The sequence below is a fragment of the Pararge aegeria genome, chromosome 16 (assembly GCF_905163445.1).
Source record: "Pararge aegeria chromosome 16, ilParAegt1.1, whole genome shotgun sequence".
Taxonomy (NCBI): Eukaryota; Metazoa; Arthropoda; class Insecta; order Lepidoptera; family Nymphalidae; genus Pararge; species Pararge aegeria.
The window spans coordinates 6,427,583-6,439,756 of NC_053195.1; the positions used below are offsets into that span (position 1 = coordinate 6,427,583).

Consider the following 12,174-nt stretch of genomic DNA (forward strand, 5'->3'; position numbering starts at 1 on the left):
ACCCAGCGTTTCAATTAAAGCGTTAATAATCTTAGAGGCCTATCACAAGCTCGTATGAAGCATACCCATTTGTTCTTTGAATAACGCTTAGGTGACGGTTTATACACTTCGTTAACTTAGAAATAAAAAACGATCTATGAACGATGTAATAACTTAAAAAAATATAGGATTACAAGGAAGGCTCTGCTGGCGAAAAACGCGAATGATGAGAGAATCTACTAAAATCAAGCAATCTATTTATGTTTTAGTAATAATAATATTACTGTATGCTTTACCAAGGGATTTAAATTGAATATGGAATTTAATACTTTACTAACGATATTTTATTAACGATCGAGGATGCTTCAAAATTAACTCTAAAAAGACAAACAAATTCAGCACGTAATGTAAGCAAGTTCTTCAACTTAGTAGTCGGAATATTAAAGTGTTTTTTTTTTAAGAGTGTAAATGAAAAATATTTGCAAATGAATCGAGTAAAGCTTCGCATAAAATATCAGGACACAAGCGGCACATCATCGTGGTATAGGGATCCCTACAAAAGACCTGCTCCAAATAGTATTTAGACTTCCATAGTAATATGTATGATGACTGTGATATAGAAATATCCAGCGTTGTTAATCCAATAAGCAAAGATAACAAAGATTAAAGAGAAAATCGTTAAAAAAAGAATAACATTATGTCATTTATTCAAGTTAATTACTTATTATATATATGGTTATTATATAATGTAATAATTAGATTTTTCCTTATAGGGCGCTCCTGGAGAGTCCATTCGAGGGCCCCCAGGGCCACCCGGACCCCCAGGGCCTCCAGGTTCACCGGGCATCACGGCTCTTACAGAAATGTCAGGGTCTGGCGACGACGTGAGTAACTTTTACATATTATGATCATACATATAAGTTATAGCTAGTTATGTCTTGTGTCTTGGTCAAAATATTTTAGGATCGCGTCCTGTTACTTTTATTTGAATGTTGCAAATTACTTATGAAGAAGACATATCCCCTTTCAAGACATTTCTTGCATCGCAAACAAAATACTTATCTAACCAGCTAAATTAGATTAAATTTTTTATATCATATTTCGTAGACTTTCCTCGTGTTTTATTCCACTACACGTTAGCCTTTGACTGCAGACTGTCCTGCTGGTAAGTGATAATGCAGTATGAGATTGGTGAGTAGCCCTCTACTATCTTATACTGCATCTTCACCTGTTATCCCAAATCGGTTTCTACGCGACATCGTACCGGAATGCTAACTGTTTAGCGGCGCGACTATATCGATAGGGTATAGGGTGGTAACTCGCCACGGCCGAAGCTTGTCCCCAGTCTTCTTTTTAAATGATATATATCCTCCCACTTAAAAAAAAAACAGTGTGTGTAGTGATGTCGTCAAAAACCTTTTATAAAACAGAATTATCATCGTTAACTTCATTCATTCCATTAAAGGAGTTGTACCTCCCCTGACCAGGTAATGTACACTTTTATCATAAAATAACAATACCCAACAGAACTGTACTTTTTAAAAGTGAATAAAATGTAGTAATATATAATAAAAACCAATAATGTACTTGACAAAAATGTATTCAAAAATGGCGGCTTTCTAAGAACGTAGATCCGTACAGAACATGTTCGTCCAAAAAAACTGCCCTAAATGACAGTCATGTCATATGTATATTTTGATTCATTTTGTTTTATAATTTGCTGAGTGTCAAATGCATACAAAATTCTTCTTTTTTTTATTTAAGGCTGCATATAAATATCTTCTTCTTTTTCTTTTCTTTTTTTTTGGCTTTTAGGTGTGACAAATCAGCACGTTGTACTTCGCCAATGTCACGTATATTCTTAACGCTTTCCGATAGTCAATGTCACTTCTTAGTGCCACAAATGTCACACTTTTATTTGTTTTTTTTTCAAAAAGGGAAATTTACTTCCAACATTGCAACTAGTATTATTTCATAAGAAATAAACTATTTTGAACATTTTGAATAGTTGTATAAACAAGATACCTAGCCAAGGCGCCATACATTTCTGAAACAAACTTAGTTTTTAAGTAACAAGGCCATCGATTTTCCAATCAATTCTCTCAAATGGTGACCTATACCAAAATATTCGTGGCAATTTCCTGACTGTTACTTCCGAGCGAAGGAAACTGCGGTTCACTAAATTGGTGCGATCATAACTTAGTTACCTATGCGCCTGGCAGCACTCCAATGCTCGAACTGTGGCAATCGATTCATTTGCTCTTTGATAGTTTTTGTCACAAAGGCAGTTAGCATGTTCTACACGCTATGGTTCCATTTCCCAATTCATGGAGATGAAGTCCATTTAACTTATATAGTTTATCAGGTCCCAAATTAGTTAGTTAAAATACCTCTGGAATTAAAAATATTTAACTCTTTCTTTCTACTAGCTTTTTAATTCAGTTGCCACCACCCCTCGTCTTCCCGAGGGTGTCCTTCCTACAAGACAAGTAAAAAAAAAAAAATAATAAAAAAAAAATATACTACGACAATACACACATCACCATCTAGCCCCAAAGTAAGCATAGCATGTTATGGGTACTAAGATAGCTGATAAATATTTTTTTATGAATATAATACACATAAATACTTATAATATACAGATAAACACCAAGACACTGAAAAACTTTCATGTTCATCACACAAACATTTATAAAAAAAATCGTTATTTCGTTTCTATAATAGCTTATATAGTTTTGCTACTTGGATAAACAAGATACCTTTTTGTTATGTAACCTAAAATGCAGGAATAGCATTGTACTTCTATTTCTGAAATTTAAACAGATAATAAGCATTAAAATTATAAAAAAGAAAGAATTAATTAATTATTCTTGTTGCAAACTCAAACAGAGGAATGTTGTTAAGGTATGTACAGTTTATTTTACTACGTTTAATTGCTTTTAAACACATGATAAGTTTGAGTCAAATTGTAGGTATTATATTTTAAACCAACTTCCCACTGAGATAAAGATTTGAAAAACAACGCAAAAAAGGAAAATGTGTAATGATAGCACTAAAATAAATACTTACCTATTGGTTTTGTGTTATCATCGTAATATTATAATTTATCTTATTATAAATTTAAAAATTTATCCATCAATTGGGTAACACTTGTATGATAAATATATTTTTCGTATAAAAAGTCGTTATCAAGCGGAAATTTATATCATGAAAATATAATTTTATTCTGTTCTGCCCATATTTTCTATGTTATAAATGCTGTAAGTTGCTGCTTGAAATAATAGTAGTTTATGATACGAGTATGCTTAGTGATGCTTTACAGTCCATGCGTGATTAAGCGCGCGAGCTGTATGTGAGCGCGATAAGGAAGCAGAGTTTAAAGAATAATGCATACGCGTTTCATATTTATTACATTTTCATCAAACTTGCGAGGAAAAACAAGCCAAACATTTAAATATTTTCTTAGAAAATAACTAAGCCTTTTATTTCGGTTTTCCTCCTAGAATCCTCCCTGAATTCCTCTTTTATCCAAGATATTATAAAACATTTGTACTCAACCACAAAGCAAAAATAATAATTACAGAAAATTATCATAAAAAAATAATATTTTGGACCTTCTTAAGTGCAAAATATATTTTTTCATTTCAAAAAATGCGTAATATTTTTAGCCACATAAAACGCTTTGTTGGTATTCAAAATAAAATCCGTTTTAACTGTAAACTTAACTATGGATATATACTTAACTTATATCCATATAATAAGGTCCACGTTACGAGAATGTGTGATGAAAAAACAAACTAACTTTCAAATTCATAACATTGATTGTTTTTTTTTTAAATTAAAACGAAAAAGACTAGAAATACCTATATACCAAAATTCATGAAAGTACGCTTAACTAAACATAATTGCACTGAAGCTCCAAGAGAGAGTTTATTTTTCAGTATAAAATAGCAGCTGATAGCTGATGATACTTTGTGCCCCATAAATAAATCTTTATGTAAAGCACATCTCGAAATTAACCATTCAAAGTCCAAAAATAAATGCTCGCTTGATGTAATTAGCGTTAACTTAAAAATGTTGTAAAATATTGTATAGGGTGTAGGGGTAGTATAGGGTGATGACACCCTCATTATTATAAACCCATTCCCCAAATGCTTGGCCAAATGCGGATTGAAGATGTGTGAACTCAACATACCTTTGAGAAATCTCAGGCATGCAGGTTTCCTCACGTGTTTTCCTTCACCGTTAAAAACGCACAACGTTAGAGCGCATGCCAGGCGAAAGATAGGCACAAGTGATAACACCGCTCTTATTCAAAATATTACGTTTCAAAAAGCTATATTATATATATTATATAGCCATAATGTAACGAAATAATACTTTCTCCATACCTTCTTATAGCAAATATATGGTGAGAACTACGCATCGCTTGGTCACTGTGGCTGTAACTCCACCGTCATCTTATCACTTCTGCAAACCAATCCGGAGCTGCGAGGTCCTCCAGGACCACAGGGCTTGGTCGGTGCTGATGGTCGTACTGGGGCCCCTGGTATTGCTGTATGTACTCGCTGTTTTATTCTTTCTAGTTTTTAACTTAATTATGATTATTTACTAAATCAATCCTACCTAACTGGATCGTGTGTAACTAGGACACACGATCCAGTTAGGTAGGTCCAATTTTGAGAAAGAGGTGAACCGTCGAATCCAAAGCGTTCGGGAAACTTCGAGACATCTTTTCGTCCAAAATCCCTCAGTGCCTGAATGCGAAAGTCTACGAACAGTGCGTGTTGCTAGTGATGACTTACGGATCCGAAACGTGGTCGCTTACTATGGGCCTCATAAGAAGGCTCAGAATCACTCAGCGGGTGATGGAAAGAGCAATGTTGGGAGTATCTCTACGTAATCAGAACGTATCCTCAGAAATGAAGAGATCCGTAGAAGAACCAGAGTTACCGACATAGATCAGCGAGTTGCAAAGCTGAAGTTGAAATGGGCGGGTCACACAGCTCGGAGAACCGATGGACGTTGGGGTTCTAAGGTGTTGGGATGGCGACACTGTACAGTTAAGCGCAGTGTTGGTCGGCCCCCAACGAGGTGGACAGACGACATCAAACGAGTCGCAGGGAGCCGCTGGAAACAAGCAGCCCAGGACCGTGGATTTTAGAACTCTCTACAAAAGACCTAGGTCCAGCAGTGGACTTCAATCGGTTGAAGTGATGATAATGATGACTTAATCAATAAAATAATAATATTCAACCCCAATATGCTTTGTGGTGACGGCAGATCAGAAAACAGTTGTCACAACCTCTCTTTCCACGGGTATCGTACGAGGCGAAAAAGGAAATATAATAGAGAGTAGGCATCAGCATCCTCGGTCCTACTACTACCATTTACTGCGATCACCAACTCGTCTGCCCAGCGCAGCGTGGTGATAATAGTCCAACCCTCCCATTTGCAGTGGCCTTTAGTTCAACAGTGGACTGTTATAGGCTGTTGACGATTCTTCCCAAAGGGCTTTATATATTAATCAACGGAATATAATATCGGACATGTTGTGAAATGTTTTGTCACACTTCAATTGGCAGCAACCCGACCCTGACGATCAGATTACTACTATCAATGCTCCCTATCAGGACATACATTTTACCTATGCACAGCGTTTAAGCCGGCGAAGACGAGGTACCCGACTTCTAACGTCATTCTTACGCACACCACGACCTCTGAGGCGTGCGGACTAATCACCGTACTAAACCCCGTAACAGCAATCGTTGTCTGAACCGAGTTTCATCCCCACATGATGCGCCCCCAGGCCGACGATCCCTTCGATTCATCCAGCCCTAGGGTTCAAATTCTTCCTGGCAGAGCCTCATTCCGAGGTTCACCAAAAAATCATTACGGTTAATCAGCTACATACAATTCGAAAAAATAAACCTCTCAAGTGTAAGAGCGAGAAAAGACACTGCATAGCTATTCCGATGTTATGCCACGTTTAAATCATTTACTCTCTCTTTGCGTAGTATTCCTCAAGGATATTATGTTCAAAGGTTAATTTAAGTAAACATAAGCCAAATGGCAAATAAGGAAAAACGGGCACACTGACATTCAAATCAAATTAGCTTATTCTAATACATAACATTAATTTTATCGGAATGCTCAAACTCCACTAATTTTAATAGAATAGCAACAAAATATTTAAACTTGAATACAAAATCGGAAGATTACCTATTGAACTCTTAATTCTCGACAGGGTCAGCCAGGAATGCCTGGGGAACGCGGACCAATAGGACTAAGAGGTGAAAAAGGAGACAGAGGTGGCGATGGCCCTCGAGGTTCGGAAGGTCCATCTGGGGCAAAGGGTGAACCGGGCGTCGATGGAAGACCAGGCAACACGGGGCCTGCTGGGCCACCAGGACCCCCAGGGTCATCTGACTACAGCAATTTCGAAGTAAGTAAAAAAATATGTCACAAATATAGCCAGTATTTTCCTTGTAACATTAAAGCTATAAAATACTGTACAAAAGAATTGTTGCTTCTTAAACATACTTATTTGGAGGTTATATTTACATTTTTAATTTTATAAGTAGCTGTAGCCGGTGACTTTGTCCGCGTTTGTTTTTGTCCCGCATCCCGTAGGAACAGTATAAATGGGAAATGTGTATCAGTAAAAATAACTGTTTTGTTATATTCCAATTGGAATTAATAAAAAGTATTTTATTGCTAAATAAATACCCTTTATTTTATATATCGTTATCTCTTTAAATAAGGGTGAATACTAGGATACCTAATAATGTGTTATGTAACCCACTTTTGTTACTACCGCGCCGGCGATTTAATAACACTTTAAAACACAAAAACTGCTATTGTGACTTATTTTTGATAGGTAGAGATATTCCCTCGTGATTTTTTTCGTAGGTAATATTGATTACTTTTATCATGTAGTACATACTTTTTACGGATTATTAATAGTTTTCACAGCGCACGCCAAGCAATTTATTTTATAGGCAACATTTTGCTATATATGCGATAATGTAACCCAAAGGGCTACATTATTGCAATTTTCTTAAGAAATTCCAATTTTTTGGAAATAAAATTTAGCCTTTGATACTTTGCGATAGTTAAGCTTTCTTTTGGCGAAGAAATGGTTAAAATTGGTCCAGTAGTTTCGGAGCCTATTGGATAGAAACAAAAAAAATCTTTTTTCTTAATAATACTAGTAAAGATAATTTTAAAATCACATTTCTATGAGATTAACTTTGGAGTCCGTAAAACAAGGATCATAACTACGATATTAAAATAATACTGCTTTAAGCGATGATAGTGAGCCCCGAGTTAGGACTTATATAGGAATTACGCAGCAGCACAGCACACATGTATACATTTTATTCCTGATGTACATTTAAGCTGATAAAGTTCCTCAGCTAAGATAATTAAAATCAAAGTCAATTACGCCAATATATCAATGATTAATAGGTTACCTACCTAAGATTATGGCCACTATCATGATGTTTTATCAAACCACCACGTATGCGGATATATTCTGACATTTATTTTTTAAATATGCCAGTGCAGAGCAAAGTAACATTAGCTGTACTCAAGGAAGAATTTGGTAATATACAACATCTTAGACGTAAAGAGCGAGATGGAAATTTTCGGAAACTGCCTAGTTATAAAAAGTTCATTCTACCGAAAACACATAATGTGAACGGAAGAAGGAATTATAAATCACATATAACCCAAAAAAATTGAAGACCCGCTTTGCAATGTATAAATGAAAAAAAAACATATATTTTTAAGGAAATGTAAACGACATTTTTTAGCTTTACATCTTTTACATTTTTTAGATTAAATTGCATTTACATTTAGATAAAGTAGTCGCCATTCCCACCATAAACGCATAGTTTCTAAGGGGATACATAATTATAAAATTATAATAAAAAAAAAAAAATAGTAATGCTATATATAAGTAAAAATCTTAATAACCGACAGTAATGCTATTCTTCCTTTGGTCCCAGAAGGAAGAGTAAAGTTTTTCATGTCAAATGTTATTTAATGCTTTTTTTGTCCTTATGCAGTCAAATTGGAAGCCTAGACAAATATACAAGGTAAGTTCGTCATCAGAAGTTTTGAGCAGTGACTTATAGATCTTATTTTTCTTCCTAGCATGCTTCTTATAATTCTGCTTAACTTTCTAAATCACACCCACCCAGTGGCGTGCATAAGGTTTTTGGCCAGGGTATGCATAATAAAGGAATATGGCATGAAATGGAAAAATTCTTCTTCTTTATGAGACATATAAAAATGTTAGGGTAGGCTGTGCTTTCGTGCATATATGAATTGCACGCCACTGCCTAAATCTTGCCTGCAATCTCATCTTGAAGTAAGTTATGATGCAGTCTAAGATGGTATCTGTTAGGGTACTCCCTACTCCCAAGTACGGCAGTTATAGTTAGGGAGTAACCTAACTATAACTGCCTTACTTGGCAGGGATATCGTACCGGAACGTTCAATCGCTTAGCGGCACGTCTTCGTCGGTAGGATGGTAACTAGCCACGGCCGAAGCGTGGGAGTCCGTCATTATCGACATACATACCATATTACTATTTTAACTAAATAAAAAATGCATGTCTTTTGTGTTTTATTAACCACAGTACATTTGCATTTTGAACAATAAATTTCTTTTAATATCAAACCTAGTGTTTGATATTAAATGAAATTGCTAAATGTTCCTTTATGTTGTAGAACGATTGTCTTCAGAAAACAAACTAACTTTAACAAACTTTAGTAAGGTTTTCGTTGTTGATAGATAAACATGGGGGACCAGGAGATAAGGAAATTTATTAGTGCCCTCGTCGCCAAAAGTTTGCGAATAACTTTGGTATCTTCGAATAAATCATTTTGAATTTTAAATTAGTTGTTATACGTTCAATTTCATCATTGCCCCGATTTTAATATTATACTTTTTAATACAATACAACTTTATTTAAGTATATACCTAAGTACTACCGGTAAAGAAATTGAAAAAAGTCGATTGAAAATGTTATTTTGAAGTTTTGAAACTCGAACACATTTCGCATTTTAGTTACCACGGAAACTCGAGAATATGTAATCTCGGATCAACCGATTTTTTTTTTTTTTGTGAAGGTGTTTAGTCGGAAGCATTTAAAGCTTTGTTTGGTGAAAATCGGTATAAGATGGCCACAGCTACAAAATGGCGGATTACATATTTTTCACAACTCCCTCAATATGAGTTCAATTGAAAGGGCTTGACTAGTACAATAATATACACTTACAATTTTCAAATCCGAGATGAACCATAAAATTACACTTTTTCACAACTTCGTGAATATGGGCTACTAGTTATATAATGTACGTACAGTATATTGAAAATCAGGGTTTTTTTAAAGTTTTTAATTATATATTATGACAGGATTCACCTTTATCATAGTAAATCAAATGTGTAGTGTTTTATCAAAAATATTATTTTTAACATGCATGTGCTGAATAATACAAGTAGTAACATAATATTACTAAATCAATGTAAAATATCTACAAAAAAGGGTGATAACGCCGGTAAAGGTGGTACGCCGGTAGAAAAGTGTGGCAAAACACTGCAAATTTATTACGAAGTTATACCACGTTTTTTTGATTGACATAAGGTTTTACTCAAACTATGTATGAAACTTAATTAAGGCCCAAAAGTTAAAATAATACCCATTTACCCCATAGGAATCGTTATTGGGGTCATACGGAGGTGCTATTGGCAGACCCGGAGCTCCGGGACCAAAAGGTGATGCAGGCCAACCAGGGCCTATGGGACTACAAGGAGAACGCGGGTTTCCTGGCCATAAAGGAGAAAGGGGTTATCTAGGACAAACTGGACCTAAAGGAGATCGTGTAAGTTATAAACATCAAAGACATATTCATCACCATCAGAATATCAACCGACAGACGTCAATTACTGGACATGGGTATTTTATATTGAGTTCCAAATTCCACGTTTTTATGCCCATGAATGTTCCAATTTTGAACACCGGTATATCAGAAAACCGCACCACTCATTAACCCAATGATTATTGGACCGACCCAGGACTCGAATTCAAGACCTCGTGATCCGTAGTCGATCATGCTTACCACTAGAGCAGGCACGAGGCAGAACGTAATACCTATAATTTACAAAGTTAATGCATTTTTGATAGCTTGTATTCAACTTGGGATAATTATTGAAAAACGATTTTAGATGCTCAGACGTTAAACGTCAAACGAATGTTATTTATTTTAAACCTTCACTAAAAAATTTAAAACTTCCGTGATTAAAATGCTATTAGAAATGAAATGAAATGAAAGAAAAAGTCTAAGCTCGTCCATTGGTGCGAAAGGCACAGAACATCCTCTCTCAAAACCTTTGTATGCCACGGAAGTCTCTAATTTAAATAGATTATATTTTTTCCTTGTAAATCAATTTTAGACTATGAACAGAAACATGGTCTCTTACTAAAAAAAACATAACTACACAAAATCTAAACGAGTTTGGTATACGTTCAGCCGTAGTTCAAGGAAAAACTTAAAGTAAACGAGTATTTTAATCATTCTTTCAATTGAAGGGTTATACCGGACCTAAAGGTGACCGAGGAATAAAAGGCGAACATGGCACTTCAGGGCTTGATGGGCGGCCAGGGTTACCAGGAGCCAACGGAAGATTCGGTGAAAAGGGCGAAAAAGGTGATAGAAACCATTTCAATTTTAAAAACTTATATCTGTCTTTACTTAAACATCAATTATAAAATCCATACCCTTACACCGTATTTAATTACTATCCAGGTGAACAAGGATTACCCGGTCCACCAGGCTCGCCAACTTTATCAGTAGCCGCCATCGGTTCAGAAGAATCAGAATTCCTAACAGCCGGTAGGTACGCACTGCAACCATTATCTAAATATAAAAAAGAGAACCCCACTGACTCACTGACTAATCACGAAATCTCAGGAAGTTTAAAACCCACAAACTTGAAATTTGAAAAGTAGATTCCTTTTGAGACGTAGATGACAGTTAAACGGTTTGGAGGAATTACCCCCCTAAAAAGGTAAAACAGGGCTTCGAAGTTTGTATGAAAGTCAAATGTTTTTGAAGTTAGAGACACCAAAATTGACATTAAGTTAATAATTAAATAAAATAAATAAATAGGCTCATAAGTCGGGAATGCACGTACAACAAATGAAAAGTTTTTAATGCGGTAACCGGCCCAAAAAAGAAGAAGAAAAAGAGAGGTACGACGAACGACTTAAGATGGTAAAATGGTAATGGTTAATGGGACTTGTGTGTAACTTCCATCTTACATACCGTTCTGTTCTTAAGGAAATTGAATTTTTTCGGTAGCTTTCTTTCTGGAGAAGGGCATAGGTAACATAAGGAAGTAAGGAAAATAAGGAATACTACAGACGGAGTCCCGGGCATCCGCCTAAATTATCCCGAGGTGCACACTACTAATATCTTTTTTTTATATGCAGAGTTTTTGTGGCCTGATAAAATATAATTCACTGAACAAATTTGAAGGTGCTGTAATTAGGCGTAGGCGGTCCCGCGAATTTCATTTTATTTCGGGGCAAATCAAAAATTCATCGCGGAAGTCGCACCTGCTAGTCTCATAGTATGAAGTTGAAAGTATGAGCTAGTTTGAATGGAAAAATAAAATCAATTTTTCTACTATATCTATGTTTTATGCTATATTTAAAATAATAAGCTCAATCTAAGCTTTTATATTAATTATGCTACATTTACCAAATGTATTTAATAATGTAGCAATATTGAAATTGTTTTATTAATATTTAAAAATTTAAATTGTTTCAGGCCGACTACAAGTGGCCAAAGGCGAAAAGGGTGAAAAGGTTAGCAAAACAAATTAAGAATATAATATTTCACTTTACCCACATATGCTATTTACATAATAGCGCCAGCATTTTTGGTACTATGCCCGTAAGTGAACAGTTGACGGCAGTTTACTGTAAATATCAATTTTAGTTTGTAATTATTATTTCCCTACAAAAACATATATTTCATTGACAAAAAAAAGTTGAATTTGTATTTAAATTATAATATTAGTCAAGATTTACGTACACTTACGCTAACAACTGACGCTTAACATCTCCTATTTGTTGTCAGGTCTTTAAAGTTTACTCTAATTGCTAAGAGCCAGCATAT

General features: G+C 35.1%; 1 protein-coding gene across 1 annotated transcript in view; it reads left to right on the forward strand.

The window, feature by feature from the left end:
* The window catches only part of LOC120630663 (collagen alpha-1(XV) chain-like), a 144,300-nt gene that overhangs the window by 124,052 nt on the left and 8,074 nt on the right, over positions 1–12,174 (forward strand). Inside the window, exons 8-17 of the mRNA XM_039899927.1 lie at positions 753–863; positions 2,869–2,883; positions 4,381–4,536; positions 6,227–6,424; positions 8,052–8,081; positions 9,706–9,873; positions 10,581–10,698; positions 10,798–10,884; positions 10,963–10,965; positions 11,824–11,861. Coding sequence (XP_039755861.1) covers positions 753–863; positions 2,869–2,883; positions 4,381–4,536; positions 6,227–6,424; positions 8,052–8,081; positions 9,706–9,873; positions 10,581–10,698; positions 10,798–10,884; positions 10,963–10,965; positions 11,824–11,861 — 924 coding nt within the window. The remainder of the gene's footprint in view (positions 1–752; positions 864–2,868; positions 2,884–4,380; positions 4,537–6,226; positions 6,425–8,051; positions 8,082–9,705; positions 9,874–10,580; positions 10,699–10,797; positions 10,885–10,962; positions 10,966–11,823; positions 11,862–12,174) is intronic.